This window comes from Notamacropus eugenii, chromosome 5 (genome assembly GCF_028372415.1).
Source record: "Notamacropus eugenii isolate mMacEug1 chromosome 5, mMacEug1.pri_v2, whole genome shotgun sequence".
NCBI lineage: Eukaryota > Metazoa > Chordata > Mammalia > Diprotodontia > Macropodidae > Notamacropus > Notamacropus eugenii.
In genome coordinates, this window is record NC_092876.1 from 165,917,552 (window position 1) to 165,940,029 (window position 22,478).

Consider the following 22,478-nt stretch of genomic DNA (forward strand, 5'->3'; position numbering starts at 1 on the left):
AAAAGGTAGGACATTATTTCTCCCCTTTTCTACTTCCATTATCCACCCTTTGGCTGTCTTTGCATGGCCCTTTTCCATCCCCTCAATGACTTCCCTAGCTATCTATTTTCACCTGTTTTCACCTAAATAATGAAGATGGAGGGGAGATATGAGATATTTACTAACTTTGCTAAGGATCCTTTTTCAGAGGGACTTCCTTGATTGGATGACTGACCTTCCCCAATGTGAGACTTGACACCATTTTAGGAAGGAAGGTCTTCTTTTTGTCTCTCGATGGAGCAGTGAGAACACAGCACCAAGAGGTCAAAATGTCAGTACAGTCAGAATCCCACATGGGGAGGTGTTGGAAACCAGAAATCAGACCCTCTTTGCTTTATGCAGCTCCTTAGTTTTTCCTCAGATGCAAATACCCAGGGCTACAATACAGAAAATGAAAGAGACCCGTGTCAGGGTGCAAAGGGACAGTGAACCCATGAGTTAACCATGGTGCTCCTGTACAGGTCCACTGAGAGTCTTGTCCAAAAATGATCATATGAAAGATGAGGTTCCACAAGTCAACTACTGCTTTAAAAAATAAAATAAGGATCCCAGAGCCCACTTGCTCCAAACACTCCACCAGTCGTTTCCTCGCTCTGCCAGAGAACTCATCCCAGATGCAGTGATTCCTTCTCTGTGGTCTGTCGAAAGACTACAAGGTCTTGGTCTCTGTTGGGTAGTTCTTGTTTAAAGCAGTAGGCTTCTTCCTTTGACTGTCAGTCCCATCTTTGGAATTACCCTGAAAGAAGAGCCTTGGTATCCATAGAAACAAAAGAATTTTTTTGTATTCCTTCCGAAAATTTCGGTTGAGAAGACCATATATAATGGCATTCAGGCAGCTGTTGAAATAGGCCAGGAAGTAGCTGGTGGCAAACAGGCCATCAGGGACCCGAGGAGCCATGTCCAAAGGGTTGATGGCCACAACAAGACCGATAAAGTTCAGTGGAGCCCAGCAAATGGCAAAAATCACAAAGACCACAAACATGGTGAGGAAATTTCTGACCTCACTTGGTTTCAGCCTGGGCTTCATTGTCAACTTGACCTTTCTCCTGGACTGAATCACCAGCACCCAGATCCGCAGGTAGCAGTAAGTGACAATGGTGATGGGGACAAGGAAATGGATCACCACCACCACAATGGTGTAGTAGGCACTGGTTGCCTGGTTAAAGGTGCAGGAATAGATGCGGGGATCATATTGTAAGGAGCCCACAAAAAAATTGGGCACCAGGGCAATAACCGTGAAGAACCAGATGAGGCAGAGGTAGAGGAAAGTGTTCCAGGCCCCATAGATCTTTTTGTAGCCAAGGCTGTGGCAGATGCAGCAGTACCGATTAATGGCAATTGCAGTGATGTTGAAAACAGAACCAATGACACTGAGGCCCATCACAAATCCACTGGCTTTACAGTGTATCTCTCCCAAGGCCCAGCCATTGTGGAGAATGGCCATGAGGATCAGGGGGTAGGGGTACAAAGCAACCACCAGGTCTGCCAAAGCCAGATTCACCAAGAACATATTACCTAAGGCAGGAGAGAAAAGAGATGACAGTCACTTGAGACTGAAACTATAATTAACACGTGGTAGACACTCGATCAATGTGGGTACTTAAGTGTCAAATCAGTGATTAACCCAACTCTCCCCTCCTCCAGCACATCAGTCATATAAAATTATGTTCTATAACCAAAGAATTTACTCATTTATTCAAAAAATATATCTTCAAGTCCTATATTGAATCTGCAAGACACTTAGTTTCTTTGTTGCTCTCTCTACTTTAGATCTAAGAAATTCCCATAAGAGGATTTAATTTCGTCTTAATTGAACAAACTACTTTCTGCTTCCATTTACTCTTAGGGGAAAGAATAGGGACTGCTCTTGTGATGTCATTGGCATAGGAAACTCCCAGATGAAGAAACTCTTTCTACCAATGCAGGTTGGAGCCTTTTCTACAACTAATGATCTTGGAGAATTGCTTAGAGTGCTGAGGGATTAAGGGACTTGCCTGGGGTCCCACAATCAGTACGTCTCAGATGTAGGGTGTGCTGATTCAGAGGAGCCATATATCATGCTGATTGATCACAAATGGTGATAGTGGGACTGGGATTAGCAAGAAGTGGTGGAAGTAGAAAAAGATGGGGCAAGGGTAGGGGGAAAAGCAAAAAGGAAAAGAGGAACTATGGGATATTAAAACTGGATGGGACAGTAGAAATCATCTGATTCAACTTCATCATTTTATGTATGGGGAAATTAAGGATCAGAGAGGTAATTACTCCTACCCAAAGCTAGACCTATACTTTAGGAAAACCACTTTGGTGCATGTGGAATATGGTTTGGAATGGGGAGAGACTTAAGGGATACCAATTAGGAAGCTATTGAAATGTTGCTGTGTTCATCCTTCATTTTCAAAGAGGACCATGACATCAGAGGAATGATGATAAGACTTGCACTTGGCTTTGTTTTTAGTGAGGGAGGGCTGTGCAGGTCACCAGTGTCACTTTCTCCTTCTGAGCCATTTGGATCTAGTGACTAGATATTCATCAGGATGACTAGAGACAGCCCAGGATACAATGGGAGACCTTGGCCTTTTAGGCTAAGATCTTTTCAGGTACTCACCTAGAGGGAGGTAATGCCCATTCAGTGAATAGGCCTCTTTAAAAAGGAGTCAGGTGGATGGCCCCTTTAATAGAAAAGAGAAAAACTAGTTAAATCATGGTAGGACGGGAAGGAAATTCAGGGAGAAACTGTTACCTTTGGCATTCACTGTAGGAAGGAAGGAAAAGAAGGAAGGAAGGAAAGAAGGAAGGAAGGAAGGAAGGAAGGAAGGAAGGAAGGAAGGAAGGAAGGAAGGAAGGAAGGAAGGAAGGAAGAAGCTATGGAAATAGTCCAAATATGATATGAAGAGGGTCTGAAATATAACGATGGCTAAGTGATTAGAAAGAAGGAAATGGTTGCAAGATGTGTATAGGTAGAAATGACAGGATTTGGCAACTGAATAGATATGTGGGATGCAGGAGAGTAAGGTGCTGACTATGATGCCAATCACTGGCAAAATAATTTCCTCTGGTGAACTGGATGATAAAAATGTCCAGGTCACTGGCCCCTTCAACTCTTCAAGAAGCTTTAGGGTCCTCTCCTGCTTTGACCTCAGGTGTTTCTTCTCACAGATTTCAAGTTCTTTAAAATAAAAGAATGAATGACTAGAATACTGTCTCACTCATCATATATGCCTTTCCTAGTGGAATGGTGGTAATTGACTGACCTTTCCCCTTTTCCCCCCTCTTTACTGCAACCTTCATCCACTCTTTAAGATAGACTTTTAAGGAGTAGATATCTCAAGAGTTCAGGAGTTACTAAATCCCTCAGTGAGTGTACAATAGGAGGTGTTCTCTGCAGTTTCTTGGAGAAAACTACTAGAGGAAAGGGAAGAGCCCCAACTTCTGACCTGACCCATCAGAAGACATTCCCTTGAGATAGCTATTCAGGCTGCCATACTTGGAGAAAGAAACACAAAGCAGAAGGAGAGGGCAGAGGCTCTAGGTTGCCTAGGAGGCACAAATGTTCAAACCTGACACAAAGGAGGGGAGGAGGAAGGTGCCCTCATTCCACCCCTCACTAAAGTTCCAGAGATTAGCATGTTCTACTGTAAGGGAGGAAGGAAGAATGTAGGCCGTGAATTGGAGTCAATTTCTTTTAAAGTCTACTAAGTAAGTGGCTTTCCTCTTTCCGCACAATCTGCGTTGACACAAGCAGGCTTTACTGACATAGCTGGACCATGTTGCTTCTGAGTCATTCTGAAGCATCAAGTACTTCAGCAATTGGAGGTGGCAGGAGGAGAGGGACTATGTCTCAATTGATTGCCCCATCTTAAAATAAAATCCAAGAATTTTAAGAATTTCTTTAATCTTAGAACTTTTGCTATTTGATTGATAAAATATTTACTATATACTTACTGTGTACCAGGTACTTACTTCCCCATTCATGTTCCATTGGTCATACATGCCTTCTTGGTATTAGTAATATAGGGCATTAGCAATTATCTAGTACTGAGGTTATGAAACAGAGATTATAAGAAAGTAGTATCTTTGACATAGATATGGAAATTTAGAAGGGGTAGGTTAAGCAGGAAGGGGAGAAAGTAATGAATTTTTGCTATGGATATGTTGAGTATGAGATATCTCTGGGACATCCAGTTTGAAATATGCACTAGGTAATTTGTGATGTGGGACTAGGTCTCAAGAGAGACTGGGGCTAGATATAGAGATCTCAAATCATCCGAATAACGATAATTAAACCCATGGGAGCTCTTATCAAGAGAGACACTATAAAGAGAGAAGAGAAGAAGCCCCAGAATGGAGCCTTAGGGGACTCCCCTAATTAGAGAGCATGATATTAATGATGAGCTAGCAATGGAGACTGAGGAGAGGTCTGAGAGATTGAAGTAGGGGTCGAACCAGGAGAAAATCACATCATGAAAACCAAGAGGGAAGAGAGTTTCCAAGAGGAAAGGCTGGTCAATAGCATTAAATGTAACAGACACATCATCAAGGAAGAGAAAGAAAAAGATACCTCCCCATGTGTGCCTTTTGGGCTGACCTAAATGTCAGGTCTACTTTAGTAGATATTTAACAATAAATTCATATGGGGTCAATAACAAACTTACGTAAGTTAGCCCTTGAACCACCCTCATCTTCTGAAATGTTTTTCCCCCAAAGCACTAGTGACCTACAGTGGGACTATCTTCTAATTTCACTCTTCTTTCATTAAATTCCGCTGTCAGATCCACACTTTCTGCACAGTGACTATAAGGTCAAAGGCTCTCTCCTGATCTCTTCAACAAGTTAAAAGCAAAGCCCCTACCGGATCTTTGATGGGAACTTTGTTTGCAGACAACATGAAGAGTTATATAACAGCAGCTTTATAGCAGCAATATTCCAAAGGTCAATGGAATAAAACAGACTTTCCTTGAGTAAAGTCATCAACTCTGTTAATGATAACTATAGATCTTTACTGCCACCATGTGTCTGAGAGGCTCAAGGAAGTCAGGAAATGGGAGAAAAGTTTGTCATAAAGGGAAGAAAGCAAACTTTAGCTGGGAAAGAGTTTCTTTGTGAGGAATATAAATTCATGAGTATTAATAGGTAGGTCCTTACCATTTAATAACAGTCACTTGGCAATCCTCTCTGCACTTGAATTTTTACGCATGGAATGCTCATATAGTAGAGAAACTACCTACTCATTTTAACGAAGTCAAGGATGGATGTGGCTCATTGTATCCATGAGATGCATAGTGAATACAGAATTAGTCTTTGAGTCAGGATGACCTGGGTTTGAATCATGCCACTGACATTCTAAATGCATTATCTTGGCCAATTCACTTAGCCTCTCAATGTCCTGGACAACTCTCTAACCACTAAAAGTTGTAGAAAAAGCCGAGTTACTTTGGTAAAGAAGAGAACTCCCTATTAGTGATGAAATCACAAAGTGGTAAAAGAAAAAAATCATGAAGATAAAAGTCTGTGTGGCACCATGGATAAAGAGTTTCCCTTGGAATCAGAAAGGTCTGGGTTCAAGTTCTGCCTCTGGCACACACTGCTTTGTGACTATAAAACTCTTCACCACTCATTGCCTCCAGGTAGCCCTCCAAGATTGTTAGTTAGTCTGTAAGTTACAGAGAGACTTCTCATCTGTATCAGTGGAGGGAGTTTTCATACAGGGAATACGATGAACTCCACACTGAAAAACTCCCAGATCTTGACAACTTCTCCCTCCCACTCCCCACCAAAAAATCATTAAGACACTGGACTCTTTGCTGTTTCTTTCACAAGATACACTGGACATTTTCACTGGCTACTCTTTATGTCCAGAATGCTCTCCTCATCTTCACAATTCAACTTCCCTATTTTCCTTAAGGTCCCAGTTAAAATCCCACCTTCTACAAAAAGCCTTTCCCAATATTTCTTTTTTATTTTTTCTCAGTTACATGTAAAACAAATTTTTAACATTTGTTCTTTTTAAAATTTTGAATTCCAAATTCTCTCCCACCCCATTTTATCTCCTCCCTCCTTGAGAAGGCAAGGAATTTGATATAGGTTATACCTGTGTAGTCATGTGAAACATTTCCATATTTATCATGTTGTAAAAGAAAACATAGACCTCCCCCCAAAAAATGAAGTACAGTTTTAAAAAAGCATGCTTTGATTTACATCCAGATTCCATCAATTCTTTCTCTGGAGGTGAATAGCATTTTTCATCATAAGTCCTTTGGAATTGTCTAGGACCATTGTATTATTGAGGATAGCTAAGTTATTCACAGTTGATCATTGTACCATATTGTGGTTACTGTGTACAATGTTTTTATGGTTCTACTCACTTCACTTTGCATCAGTTCGTGTCGATGTTTTCAGGTTTTTTCTGAAAGCATCCTGTTTACCTTTCTTGTAGCACAATATATATTGTCTATCACATTCATACACCACAACTTGTTCAGCCATTCCCCAATTGATGGGCATCCCTTCAATTTCCAATTCTTTGACACCACAAAACAAATTGCTATAAATTTATTTGTACATACGTGTCCTTTTCCTGGGTACAGATCTAGTATTGCTGGGTCAAAGGGTATGCACAGTTTGATTGTCCTTGGGGCATAGTTCCAAATTGCTCTCCTGAATGGGTGAATTAGTTCACAATTCCACCAATGGTGCATGAGTGTCCCAATTTTTTCATATACCCTCCAACACTTGTCATTTCCATTTTCTGATTTTTTTCTAATCAATAATGATTGTAACATTTTTCATGACTACAGATAGCTTTGATGTCTTCTTCTGAAAATTGCCTATTCATAGCCTTTGACTATGAATTGGGGAATGACTCATATTCTTATAAATTTGACTCAGTTTTCTATATATTTGAGAAATGAGGCTTTTATCAGAGAAACTTGCTGCAAATTTTCCTCCCAGATTCCTGCTTTCCTTCTAATCTTGCAACACTGGCTTTGCTTATGCATTTTAAAAAAATTTAATGTAATAAAATTATCCTTTTAGTGCTCACTCTATCTCATTTGGTCATAAATTCTTCCCTTATCCATAGATCTCACAGGTAAAATATTCCACACTCCTCTAATTTGCTTATGACATCATTCTTTATGTCTAGATCATATACCCATTTTAACCTCATCTTGGTCTATAGTATGAGATATTGGTCTAGACCTAGTTTTTGCCAGACTGCTTTCCAGTTTTCCCAATAATTTTTGTCAAACAGTGAGATCTTGTCCCAAAAGCTTGGATCTTTGAATTTATTTCCAATGCTCCTTAATGCTAGTGCCTTTCCTCTAAGTTGATCTTCAGTCTATCCTATCTATATTGTTATTTGCCTGTTGTCTCTCTCATTAGATCATGAGCTCCCTGAGATTAGGAACTATCTTTTGCTTTTGCTACCACAATGTCTGGCATATGCTAGGAACTTTAAAATGCTTGATGACTTGAAAGCAATGAAGAAATGGAACCAGCTGTGTATTGGTTTGTTTCAGTGGATATATAGATACAGATATAGAAGTATATGTATACCTACATTTATGTATATATACTTACATACATATGTACACACACATTATATTACATATAATTTTTGTATATATTACACGCACACACACACACACACACACACACACACACACATACACTTGACCTCAGCCAATCAGGACCTAAAGTTCTGAAGTTCTGACCTTTCTAAGGGTTTCATAGAGTAGTGGGTAGCTCCTCAGACCACTTTGGACTCTAACAGACTCCTTGGAAGACTTTTCTCCTGACTTTCAGAGTGAACAAGTCTGATATTATATTTTGTTTTGCTGTAAGAGTAGGCTGAATTGTTGTCTCTGCCTGAATATGTCAGTTTAAAGCAGTATTGATGATAGAAAGAGGAGAACAGCTAGTAAATCATGAGATCATATCAAAGGGCACCTTCCCACTGTCCTGTAAAGATAAGGGACAAGTCAGATTAGGAAAGGTTCTCCTATGACATTAAGATCACCAAGGACAATTCAGAGTGGATAATCTACCCAAGAAAAACTGAAATCCATGACCCACATGGTCATCTCTGTTTTAGAAACTAGGGTCTGGAAACTGTTTTGCTCAGACTTACAAAGCCCATTTAGACAACAAGCTTTTAGTTTATGAGATCCCAGGTAAGATGTCAGATACCAAACTGCTCAGATTTACAGTGGTCAGGTGAAACCTTTCCCAATTCTCCTTAACTGAAGTGCCTTCTTTCTGAGATTACCAATGTATCAATTAATTAATCAATAAATATTTCTTAAGTGCCTACTATGTACCAGGCACTGTGCTAGGTACTGGGGTATTAAAACAAAAAGTCAAAACACAGTGCCTACTCTCAAGGAACTTATAATCTATATAACGGCAAGAGGCAACAGGCAAACAAATATATAGAAGGTATCCTGTATGTATTTTACTTGTGTGTAGTTGTTTGCATGTTGTCTCCATTAGAGTGTGAGCTCTTTGAGAGCTGGAAGTGGTTTTTGCTTTTCTTTGTATCCTCAGGGATAAGCACACAATATGTGCTAAATAAATTCTAGTTGACTAATTTTCAAAAATCACATTATACAGCCTTTAATTAGTTAAAAAAAAAAATACTATCTCAATTATTTCTACCTCTTCCTCTTGTATGACCCTAGGGGCATATTAGGTTGTCTATCCTGATGTCTCTGTCTCACAGAAATAATTCTGCTTGGGGATGAACTTCACAGTGTGGAACTGTCCAACCCATTTGTTCTTTAAATCCAGGAAAGCACCAGAGAAGAGCTAGGAAAAGGTATTCTAAGGGGGTAGAGAGGCAGCAGCCAATCATATTTGTTTTCCTTCCTGACAAAGTCTTGCTTCCTTGGACAGGACCTTACCACACTAGTCAGTCAGAGAGACAATAAAAATTTATTAAATGTCTATTATGTCCCAGGCACTGTGCTAAGTGCAGAGGGTACAAAGAAAGGCAAAAGACAGCACTTGCTCCCAAGGAACTCAAAGTCCAAAGAAGGAGACGACATGCAAACACAACTATGTATATTCAAGGTACATACAGGATAAACTGGAATAATCAATAGAGGGAAAACACTAGCATGGGAGGAGGGGGGATTGGGAAAGGCTTCCTGTAGAAGGGGACATTTTCTATTAAGATGGACAGATCGAAAAAGGGAGGAAAAGTCAAAATAGCCAATATGAGCATTATAACAATGTTGACTCTTTCACACAGCTTTGGTCAGTGATTAAGAATCACATCTATAGGTAGCAGGCATTTTTCCAGGACTCCCCTGGTCAGGGTTTTGATGTCAACATCCAAATAGTCAGTGCATTATTTACCAAGAGTATTTTTCAAAATGTGATCACTCCCTGGGCAGTGTGGAACAATGGAAAGTGACCCCAATGGGGCATTAGAGTACGTAGGTTCAAATCCTAGCCCTACTAATTATTACCTGTGTGACCTTGGGTAAATACTTAACCTCTCTGGACTTCAGTCTCCTTATCAGAAAAATAAGAGGTTGGACTGGATTTCTGTGATCTCTTCCACCTATAAATATATGATGTTATAAACATATAGGAGCTATGGGAGAATTTGGGGGGTTCAGATGAATCAACATCTTCATTTTCTCTCCAGAGTTAGGAGACTTTTAAGAATTTCCTTATTTAGGGCAGCTAAATTGGTACAATGGATGGAGTACTGACTCTAGAGTCAGAAGCACCTAAGTTCAAATCTGGTCTCAGATACCTCAGATACTGACCCTGCGGAAGTCACTTAACCTGATTGCAAAAAAAAAAAAAAAAACAACAAAATTCTTAAATCTTAGCACTTTTGCTGATTAATCAGATATTACTGTATACTTATTGTATGCCAGGTACTTCCTTGTCCATTCATGTTCTATTGCTCACAGATGTCTTCTTGGAATGTTCTGGCCCCATCTACTCCATAACACTGTTTTTGGAAGTTACTTGAAATGTTATTCTTTTCAACACATGGCAATCAATGCAAGAGAGGCACTTCTGTTGTCTCCTTTTGGGTGACTAACAGACTTTGTATGTTTGCTAGAACATGTCCTGTGAAAGTCCAACACTTGTAGGAGTTATTGCCAACTCTCTACCAGCTGTTTCTCTTGGGAAGAGGTCTTAAGTTCTAAAAGCTGCCTTATGTAAGAATGAGGCCTTGCAGGGCTAGAAACAGCATGGGGAAAAAGGCAGAAATACATCAGTTTCTTCATGGAAATTGATTTCATTATTCTCCTGTAATACAGTGGCTGTTCCTAGCAGACTCAAATGAACTAATTATAGCAATACATTCACCTCAGTCTTTGAACAGTTCTGGGCGGAAGAAGGAAAAAGCCTTGTTTTGTTTCCAAGACAAAATCAGGTCCAGCCTTCTTGGTCTATAGTCAAGGAGAAATCATTTCCCCATATATTTCTTCGCTAGACATAACAGGTTTAAATTAGGTTCCACATGAGATTGCTAATAAGCTTTCTCAGGGGCATCTCATGAATATTTATAGTATAACCCATGAAATGATGCCTCTATACCTGGGTCAGATGGGGAAGGATTACTATGGAAGTAGCAATAAAAAAATAAGATTTAATAGCTTATTAATGGACGCTCACACACAGCCCAAAACCTAAAATGTATTTACAAATGAAAATGGCAAATAGTGTCTTCTGGGTCAACATGACTTGGCCAAATTTAGAAATAATTGGAAAAATGTCAGTTACAAGACTTATGAAATTGACTGGCATAAGATACAATACAAAGATCAAGCCATTCTGAATCTTTAAGACCCACCATCACCTCCCCCACAGAAAAGGAACCAGCCTAAGAAAGGGATAAGTAGAATATTGCTTCTTAATTCTTTTCTCTCTAAAGTTTTCTCCACATACTACTCTTAGATCTTGTCATTTTTTTAAAGAAGATCTGGCTTTGGGTTATCTGGACTTCCTGGGGAAGACCCAGGCAGGGAAGAGCTATAATGAGCTATAATGACACAGTAACTGGTAGGACAATCGAATACTGGAGAATATTAGAGTGAATATTGAAGGCAGGGAGACCAGTTAGAAAGCTAATAAAATTTCCCAGAAGAAAAGTGTTAAGAATCTGAACAAGAGTGGTAACTGTGTGAATGGAGACAAGGGGAAGTATACAGGAAGTACCAAAACAAGATTTAGATCATTGCATTGTGAACGTGTGCACAAACACATACACACAATAACCCAAAATCTAAAATGTAATTATAAATGAGTTACTATAAAGACAGAAATGACAAATGAGGTAATATATTCGAGAGTACCCTGACAAATAGAAAGCAATGAAAAAAGTTTTATTATACTGAAAGAAAAGCTAAATCAGGAACTTCATTCTTTTCTGCTTAGCTGTTGGTATCTCTTTTTTTATAACATGCAGATAAATATATAAAAGATATAAAATAAAAACAAATTCAATAGATACATAAAATAAAATTATGAATATATAATGTAAAATAAGATGGATAAAAATAAAATAATAAAAATAAATACAAGATGCAAATAAAATACTTCATAAATATGGTTATTGGTATTCAAATTAAGGCATTTTCCAGAAAAAAAATGTCCTTCCCTGAGAGTGTTCATGGGAAATGCATGTATAAAAGGGTACTGGCCAATAAGGCCAGACCTTGTGAACCTTCACAGGGTACAAGGAAGGCTGGGGAGCCTGCTTCCAGAACAGCCCTGTTGTGTAATGGAAGTACCTGAGAGAGACTTTGCAGCATGTATAAATATCCTGTAGCTGGTTCCCATCTGCTAGACATAGTAGTCTTTTCAGTTTATTGTAGTTGTAGAACAAGCTAGAGCATCTTTAAAAGGTGTTGTCATCCTTAGGCACTACTCTTGGTTTCCCCTTTGCTCTTGGTTTGGATCTTCTGCTGATGGCATCCAATGAGAGACAGTGTTGTAAAGAAAGGAGCCTGAGTCTGCCTGCCTGCGTGTCTGTCTCTGTCTCTCTCTCCCTTTTCCTCCCCAAGGCCAATATATGGACCAACATATATGAACTTCAATTCTATATGTGAATCAGAGGCAGCTAAGTGGTGTAATGGATAGAACACTAGGCCTATTTTTCAGAAGATCTGAGTTCAAATCTGGCCCCAGATACATACTAGCTATTTGACTCTGGATAAATCATTTAACCTCTGCCTGCCTTAGTTTCTTCATCTGTACAAAGGAGATTATTCTATCTTACCTCCCAGAGTTATTGTAAGGAATAAATGAGATGATAATTATAAAGTGATTACCACAATGTCTGGCATATAATAAGTGCTATAGAAATGTTAGCCATTATTATTATTTATCTTTCTTCATTTTACATGAAGGATGTTGGCAGCAACACCTTGTTCATTTTTTAAGGTCAAGAAAACAAGTCACCCAAGGTCCAAGAGTCAAATGTATGCTGCATTTCGTAGCTAGCCCAGAATTTGTGACCCAGAGAGTATCCTTCAGGACAAGCCTAGATAGGATGAACTAGTAACTGAGATGATGCATCTGGCAGCAGTCGCATTTGGATGTGAACTTGATGAGACCAATACTATGTTGAAATTGTGCTGAGTCTGAGTCAATTTTCCCTAGAAACTGAGGTAATATAGGAGGAATGTGCCCCTAAGGTGTCGAGGTGGGGAAATTTTTGTCCTTTTCTGTTCTTTCTATATCTTTAAAGGAAATATCCCTATGTAAAAGCTAACTTATACTAATTGATTAAATAGACTAACAGTGATAGGAACATGCCCAGTGGAAACTCAAACTGATAGTATTAGAGAAAAAGATTCTCCTAACCATGGATGTGTTGGAGCCAGTATAAATAAAATTATAGAAGTTATGTTTAAAGAAAATTCATTCAAGCATTTTAAGAGCAGCTATTTACATAAAATAATTGATACAATCATTATAATTCATTTTTCCCTAACCATTAAATCAGGATGCCTAAGAACCTCAGGCAGGAAATACTTCATTAACAAAATTATATATAATATTGAGTTTTCACTAATTCAAACCAGCCTTCTTTGCATGAGATTTAACAATTTCAAAAACTCTTACATTCCAAGTATTCACATTTTACCCTCAAACCCTCAACCCCCATCAGGTGCACATTTCTCTAGGCAAGTAAGGCAACTAGTACACAGATTTTTTTTTTGATTGAGCAAGGTATAAAAGACTTGAGAACTGTTATTCTATTTGACTAGCCTATTAAATTTCCCACTCAAAGATTATCCACTAATCTTTGAGATTGTGTGATAAAGAATACTGAACTTGGAGTCAGAAGACTCTTACTGGAACTCTGATTCTGCCATTTATTGATTAGCTGTGTGACCTTTGTCAATTCACTTCATCTTTTAAAGCCTCATTTCTTCATCTCTAAAATGGGGGTAGGTGGCAATATTGGCACTACCCTGTTCACAGACATTGTGAAGATGAAATAAGATCATGTGCATAAAAAGAGTACCAGATGAATTTGATATCAGAAAACATAGGTTCAAAATCTAACTGCTACTTATTCCTTACGTGACCTTGGAGAAATAACTTAATCTCTTTGGGTTATACAGTCTTTTAAGTGAAGGGGTTGGATTATGTAAGAACTAAGGGCAGATCCAGAACTAAATCTATAATTCAATTTATCTTATGATTGTCATCATCATCACTGTGCCTATTACAGTTCTATTGAATTATTTCAGTCATGTCCAATTCTTTGTAGCCCCCAGTTGAGGTTTTCTTGGCAAAGATTCTTGAATGGTTTTCCATTTTCTTCATCAGTTCATTTTACAGATGAAGAAATTGAGGCAAGCAAGGTCAAATTACCTGTCCATAGCCATACAGCTAGTAAGTGTTTGAGGCCAGATTTGAACTCATGAGGATGAATCTTTCCAATTCCAAGCTCAGTGCTCTATCCACTGTGCCATGTAGTAAGATTTAAGAATGCTGATCAACCCAGTCACCAACCATGATTCCATAGGACCAATGATGAAGAATGTTTCCCACCCCCTTACAGAGAGGTGATGGACTAAATAAGTAGAATGAGACACATCTTTGCACATTTTGAAAATTGCTCTAATCCATCACTCCTTTTTTGTTTCAAGGATTTTGTTTACCTGTTTGGGGGAGGGTGGTGAAAAGGAAGAGAAAATAAATGCTTATCAATTGAAAGAATAAAATTTAATTTCGACTAAATATTAATAAATTTTAATTTATTACACAATAAAAAATAAGAGCTTCTTGATGGATTAATCATTAATACAACAAATATATAAGCATAGAGACAACTTGGCATAGTGAGTGGATCAAGCACTGGATTTGGATTCAGTTCAAATCTGAGCTCAGATATTTATTAATTGTGTAACGTTGAGCAGGTCATTTAACTTCTGTCCACATAATTTAACTCATCTCTAATATTAGCAAAATAATAACACCTATCTCACAGGGTGGATCAAATTACTGAACAATTACACTCATTTCACATGCCAGCAAGGTTATACTTAAGATTCTACAAGCTAGGCTTTAGCAATATGTAAACTGAAAATTACCAGAAAAGCAGAAATTTTCAAAGAGGCAGCGGAATCAGGGACCAACTTGTCAACACTTGCTGGATTACGGAGAAGGAAAATGAATTCCAGAAAAACATCGACTTTTGCTTCACTGACTGCACTAACTCCTTTGTGTGAATCACAACAAAATGCGGTAAGTCCTCAAAGAGATGAGAGTATTTTCTGAGGAAGTTGTATGTGGGTCAAGAAGCAATAGTTAGAATTAAACAAGGAACAACTGATTGTTTTGAGTGCAAAAAGAGTACAAGGCTGTATATTGTCACCTTATTTATTTAACTTATATGCAGAGTGCATCATGCAAAATGCCAGACTGGAAGAATCAAAAGCTGAAATTAAGGTTGCTGTGAGAAGTATCAACAATCTCAGAGATGCAGATTCTGATGGCAGAAACTGAAGAGGAATTAAGAAGTCCCTTGATGAAAATAAAAGAGTAGAGTGTAAAAGATGGCTTGAAGCTTAATATTAAAAAAAACTCTAAGACCTTGGCAACCAGTCCCATCACTTCTGGCAAACAGAGCGAGAAGAAATAGAAACAGTATCAGATTTTATATTTTTAGGCTCAAAGACCATTGCAGATGGCAATCACACTCATGAAATTAAAAGAGGCTTTCTCCTTGGAAGGAAAGCTATGCAAATCTGGACAGAATACTAAAAAGCAGAGACATCATTTGGCTAATGAAGGTTTGTATAGTTAAAGCTATGGTTTTTCCAGTAGCAATATATGGCTGTGAGAGTTGGACTATAAGGAAACCTGAGCACCATAGCATTGACGTTTTTGAATTGTGATGCTGGAGAAGACTTTTGAGTTCCCTGGACAGCAAGATGACCAAATCAGTCAATACTTTAAAAAATTAGTTTAGGCTATTTCCTGCAAGGTCAAATGTTGAAGCTGAAACTTAAATTCCTTAGTCACATAATGAAAATACAGGACTCCTTGGAAAAGGCTATAATGTTAGGAAAGATTGAAGGCAAAAGGAAAAAGGGATGACAGAATATGAGATGGATAGCATCATGGAAACGATAGATATGAACTTGGACAGACCATGGTCCATAGTGTCACGAAGTGTCAGATATGACTGAAGGGCTAACCGACAACAACAACGTAGGGTGAGTTCCAGGATCATGGGAGATAAAGTAGGTAAAGTGCTTTGCAAATCTTAAAGCATTTTTGAATGTTAATTGGAATGTTAGGAGCAAACTGAATGTTTTCTCTGGTAATTTTTCCTAAGTAACAAAGTTCATATCCATAAACTTTTCAGTGATACATTTTTATGCAGAATTTCACACAGGTCAGAAATGATTTCTGGAAACCACAGCTTCTGTTAACAGAATTAGATTGCAAAGACCTAAACTAAGTTTTGTGCAAAAGTCAACTGTACCATTGATGTTGGATATCACAGGTTTAGAACTAGAAGGAACCTTAGAGGTCATCACATCCAAACCTCACCTTTTACATAGAAGGAAACCAAGATCTACAGTTGGTAAATGTCTTACCCAAAGTCATGCAGTTCATAAATAGGAAAGCCAGAATTTAAACTCAGATTCTTTCAAACTCGAAGTCAGTTTTTGGCTTGCATCCAGGTTTCCAATAAATCCTGCAAATCCTAATGACCTAAATTGGCCAATCCCCACCTCTAGGATTGCTGTGGATTGTTTCTACTTCCAGCCATGTTGCCTGAATAAGCCTGAAGTTGTGACAACCTTAAGCACCATCTATAGGTCACTTCTATCTTTTATTTTTCTGATTTTTTTTCACACCTTTAACAAATGTTCATTCAGACTAGCAAAAAGGTCCAATAAAGCATCCACTTTTTTTTTTCTGAATAGGCATATGTTATCGTTAAGTCTAAATAGTGAGTCGGGTATCTATGAATAAAGGCAAGAAACATGAAAGTCTTTATAACCCTTGTCTACTGGATGTTGCAAAAAAAGAATTAAAGAGGATTACAAGCTTTTCTGAATATCCAACTAAAGACATAATTACAGGATTTATAATTAGTTAATTTTTTTCTGGGAGGGAAGATAATAAAGTATTCACAATTGAAGTGAGAAGTTGGAAAGCTTAGAGAACATTAAGGAGTGAAGTCCAAGGCTAATGAATTTGAACTACAACAGATAACAGCCACCCAAAAACTAGGAAGGCTTGGAAAGGCCATGAGGCATCTGGCCCTCTGGAAACATGAAGTAGAATTTTGATGTGATAATGAAGGATGGCAAAATGTAGAAGCTAGACCACTTGTGAGTGAGGGGAAATATAATGATCCCTCATATCCATGTGGTTCCCACCTAAGTTGCTTTATGAAATCTATATCAGATAAAAAGTTAGGGGTATAATACAACAGCAGAGAGCCCCCAATTAGGAAAATTCTTAATATTTCGACAGAGATCTGACTCTCTAGCCTAATTTAAGCTTATACTTATCTCTAGCTAACCTTTGGTCTCTTTATGTTTGAAACAAAAATCAAGATTCAAGAAATGTTTAGGTAAAAGAAGTAAGCACTGAGTATATTATAGTATCTGTTACTGGATAGGCCTGGGGAGGGGAAGTTGGATAAAGAGCAGATTTGGTAGGTTTGTGTAGAGGGGGACTTCAGAATCTTTTTAAGGTATATATAACCTGATGGCGTTAGACAGAGGCTTGTGCTCCTAGATGCCTGTTAGGGTCTGAGGTCCCCCTCAGTCTTTTTGTTCTCTGCCACAGCTCAGCTTGCCTTTGGCAATCTCCTTTGCTTTCAGGTTCAATTCCCTTAAGATTGGAATCTACAAAGCTATTCATGTCTGCTCACTGGGCTTTGAAGTGTTTTTCACTTTCAGAATATAGAGGGCAATAATGGGAAACGTGGGCAAAATTCTGAGGAATTACTCCTCTCTGAAGCTATAGGTGGTGCTAAAAAGCAAGGCAAACAAGGCCAGATGTCTCTTAAAGCCACCTACCAGCCTCTTTTCTTCCAGAACTCAAACAGTAGTGCTTTTTATTCTTCAATCAGATAGGCTTCCGAGTGTCAACTTCAGAATCTATTTCTAATCATCTGGGCTCTTCTAGAATCACTTTGAAGAACCTTCTTTTACTCTTTCTTCTCTGTTCTGTTTCTTTGCATGTGATGGCTTCTTGGTTCCATTGACTTCTGCCTTCTGTCTTTCCATTGCTGATTTCCTGGTTTCTAAACTTCTCATGTCTCCTGTGCCTCAAATCAAGGTCTCCTTATGCCTAATAACCCAGGTCTATTCCAGGTTGAAAAACCTAAAATCTATATTTCTGTTAGATATGATACAAATAGGCAAAATACAACTGTCCCATAATCCCCCAAATAGTTCTTGGTGTTTATAACCAGAAAACTCTGAATCAAAGTCCTAAAATGGGTGATATATAAATTAACCACTGGGAAATAATGCGCTGCTGCCATCTTTACTATCAGTAAGTATGTTTGTTTCTGAGGTTTCTCTCAGGTCATCTCACAATTATCTGTGTCTCTCCTCAAGCACTTTTGCTCAGCTTTTCACCAAAAAAAAATCTTTATTTTACCTCTTTTGGCGAATAAAATGTCCATATAAAACAAGGGCAATACCTTAAACACATCTGGAAATTTACAAACTAGATACAAGGTATTTTGAGAGGAAAGGCATTAGTAACTAAGAAGATAAACAAAGATCTCATATAGAAGCTAATTTTTGAGCGGAACCTTGGAGGAAACTAGGGATTCTGAGAGATTGTGGGGAGGAGGGAGTGAATTCCAGGAATCAGGGATAAAAAATAAAAAGGCACTGGGAAAAGAGAAGGCATGTCTGTTATCATCAACTGTAAGAAAGATGTCCATTAATAACGGGTTAGTTAGACTATAGGGAATGCATTTTCTAAAAGGGTCAATGACATCAAGGGTGATGTCTTGACTTGCATATGAATTGGAATTAAGGTAGGCAGAGCTGCAGTTATCAGCCTCATTCTCTCTTCCAGAGTCATCAAAGTCCAGTAGCAAGGCAAAAGTCAGGATAACTATCAATGACCTGGGAGGTAATGGATTGTCTTGGTGTCTTTGATGCCTGACCAAACTTTAAGCACTCCGCAGTGTCTGCTTCAACCACTTTCCTGACCACTGGAACACATTGCTCTCATCCATTCCACTGGGGGAAGTCTTCATTCTCTGAGAAAGAAAGAAAATAAGCTTGGAGATTTTGGAGGTAGATTGGGGTGTGGAGGGACCCGAGGAAGGGAGACCATTTAGGAAATGACTATAAAAGGTCAGTCAAGAAGTGATGAGGGCCTGAACTAGAGTGGTGACTGTGTGAGTGAAGAGAAAATGATGGATGTCAGAGATGTTGTAGAAGTAGAAACAACAGGATTTGGCAACTGAGTGGGGTAAAAGTGAGTAGTCAAGGTTGACAATAAGGTTACGAACCTGGGACGCTATAGGATTAGCGGTATCAAAAGAAATAGGAAAGTCTGGAAAGAGAATGAGTTGGCTTTGGGAGAAAGAAAATAAGTTTTCCTTTGGACATGTTAAATTTGAGATGCCTTCATAATGTCCAGTAGGAAATTCTAATAGGCAATTTTTAGTGATTCAGGCCTGGAGTTCAGGCATAGAGTTGTAAGAAAAGCACTGTGTCACCTTTAAGGTCCTAGATGTTTTTACTGAGCAGCTAGCACAGTAGCACATGTAAGTTATAAAGTGCCAGACCTGCAATCAGACAGCCTCATCTTCCTGAGTTCAAATTTGGCCTCAGATACTTACTAGCTGTATGATCCTGGGCAAGTCACTTAACCCTGTTTGCCTCAGTTCCTCATCTGTAAAATGAGCTGGAGAGGGAAATGACAAATCACTCCAATATCTTTGCCAAGAAAACCTCCAAAGGGGTTATGAAGTGTCAGATATGACTGAATAATGACTGAACAGAAAATGTTGTTGCTATTATCTAGTCCCATTCCCTGAATTTTTACAAACATTTATTAAGTTCTTATCCTGTGCCAGGCACTGTGCTAGACATTAGGGAAACAAAGACAAAAATAAAAATAGTCCCTACCTTCAAGGAGCTTATATTCTCTAGGGGATTAGGGAGAGGAGGGAAATAGCATGTGTAAAATTAAGTACAGTTAAAATCCACGCTGAGCAAACACAAAGTAATTTGAGAGATGGGGGGGTGGTGCACTAATATTTTTCCAGATGAGGACACTCAGATCCAGAGAACAAGAAACAACTTGGCCCATGGACCTCCGTTAACTAATGGCAGAGTTGGAACAAGAACTCAGGTCTCTTAAATATGGATCCAAATACAGTTTCAATTTTACAAAATTACAGATACTAACAATTGAAAAGAATTTCAGAGGCTATCTAGACCGTGCTGTACCTGACCAAGAATGAATCCTCACCATAACTTAGGCATGCCTAGGGAGTATAGGTGGGGAATACTTGGAGTTCCAATTCCACCTAGAGAGGAAGGGGAAGGGTCAATGATAGTAGAAGAGGTAGGTTGTGTGACCCTTATTCTGCGCACAACTGATGACTCCACTAATAAATGGTTAAGGAGTTTCTGTTTGAAGGGAGTAGTAAGCCTAATGCAACCTACAGGAGCATGGAGTTGCCAGGAAATGTTTCCTTCCATCAAACCTTGTTCATACACTGACTTCTAATGAGTAAGCTGTGTTCTAGGTGCTGTGAGGAATGACAAAGTCAGAAGACTGGGTTTCTCTTCCTTTCAAGAAACTTAAGAGTAGCAAAGGGATAGGATTTGCATAAAGTAAGCAAGCAAACTGATTAAGCACACAGATGTTTGACCACATTCCAAAACAGTAAGAAGAAGAAATGAAAATTAAAATCTCTGGTGTTTCAACTCACACCCTGCAAATTGGCAAAAATGACAATTAAAAAGTGAGCTGGAAATGTTAACAGGGTTGAGTATAGGCTGACATATTTACGCCCTGTCAGTGGAACTGCAAATTGGTCCAACCATTCTAGACGTAAATTTGGAATTATACAAGAAAGGTGCAAAACTTTCCATATCCTTTGACCTTTTTATCTGCTTCTGCACATTTATCTGAAGAAGTCAAACATAGAAATAAAGTTCCTATATAAAACAAAATAGGCTGAGTAGCCTTCCTTGTGGTAGCAAAGGAATGAAAGCAAAGTGGGTACCCATCAATTGGTTAATGGTTGGAAAAACTATGGTATAATAGAATATTGTATAGTAATAATTTATGAATACAAAGAATTCAGAGGAACATTAGATTGTATTAACTGATACAGAATTAAATAACCCAACCTAAAAGAATATACATAAGAATAGCAACATAAATGAAAATATCACTAAAAGGATGCTAAGCTCTAAGTACTTGAAAAACAAATGAAAGAGGGAAGTTATATATACATATATATGTATATATTATATATTAGTACTCATAAAATTACCTTTTTTAGAGAACAGTTTATTGGTAGAGTGTACTTTAGTTATTAATTAATAATGGGTATGCTCTCATTCTCATGTTCTCTAAGTCCTATCTTCTTAATATTGCTAGATTGTGGGGTAGAATATAATGGGAAATAATCATCAGTATTTTTTAAAAGACTTAGGAAAATATCTTTTCACTTAATATGAACAGGAACAGTAGATGAAGAGATGAATAAGAACAGACAGGGATAGGAGCAGCCTATTCAAAGTGCTAGGACCAAAATTTCTGTTTGTTTTGATACCTTTTGAAAATTTTTTATCCTGTAGCAGCTGCTCCAGGGTAACCATTTTGGTGGGGTTTTTTAATAGTATTATTTTTTTTCATTACATGTTAAGACAATTTTTAGCGTTCATCTTTATGAGATTTTGAGTCCCCAAATTTTTCCCTCCCACTCTCTCCTCCCCTCTTTCTAAAATGGTAGTCAATTTGATATAGGTTATACATGTGCTATCATGTAAAACACATTAGTCACAGTGGCGAAAGAAGAAACAGATCAAAAGAAAAAATACCATGAAATTTAATAAAGTGAAAAAAACATGCTTCAGTTTGCATTCAGAGTCTACTAGTTCTTTATTTGGATGTGGATACCACTGCCTTCTCTTTCACAAGTCCTTTGTACTTGCCTTGGATCATTGTGTTGCTGAGAAGAGCTGAGTCCTTCATAGCTGATCATCACACAATGTTGCTGATACTGTGTACAATGTTGTCCTAGTTCTGCTCATTTCACTTTGCATCAGTTACTACAGGTCTTTCCAGGTTTTTCTGAAATCAGCCTGTTAATCATTTCTTATTGCACAATCATTTTCCATTACTCTCATATACTGCAGCTTATTCATTCTTTCCCCAGTTGATGGACATCTCCTCAGTTTCCAATATTTTGTCACCACAAAAGGGCTGCTATAAATATTTTTGTACATGTAGGTCCTTTTCCCTTTTTTATGACCTATTTGGGATATAGACCTAGTAGTGGTATTGATGGATCAAAAGTATGCTGTAACAGCAAGCACCCTGACACACATCCAGGATGACCTGCTGACACAGGTTCTTTTTTCTTCTTTTCTAAGGAAAGAAACTTAAAAGGGGGTCAATAATCTACTTTAATTGCATTCACCAACTGAGAAAATACAAGCAGAAAAATAAAGACCAACAGATAGGGCTTCCAACTGCCTGACCATAAGCAATATATACATCACAGATCAACAGACAGATCCAAGTATCTGACCATTACATACATGCATAGTTACTAGAGAGAGAAGCACCAACATCTGGGTTTTCAGAGCCAGAGAGCTCCTTAATGGCTACCCAGAGTCTCATCCAGCACAGGAGCCTTCTTCCAAAGAGTAAGTCCCAAAACAAAACCTCACCTCAGAGTATATATACACTTTTCAGAGCCAGAGGGCGTC

The 22,478-nt window shown here is 38.3% G+C and overlaps 1 protein-coding gene across 1 annotated transcript in view; it reads right to left on the reverse strand.

Moving 5' to 3' along the window:
* The window catches only part of MTNR1B (melatonin receptor 1B), a 30,364-nt gene that overhangs the window by 1,664 nt on the left and 6,222 nt on the right, over positions 1-22,478 (reverse strand). The window contains exon 2 of the mRNA XM_072611399.1: positions 166-1,554. Coding sequence (XP_072467500.1) covers positions 689-1,554 — 866 coding nt within the window. The 3' untranslated portion in view covers positions 166-688. The remainder of the gene's footprint in view (positions 1-165; positions 1,555-22,478) is intronic.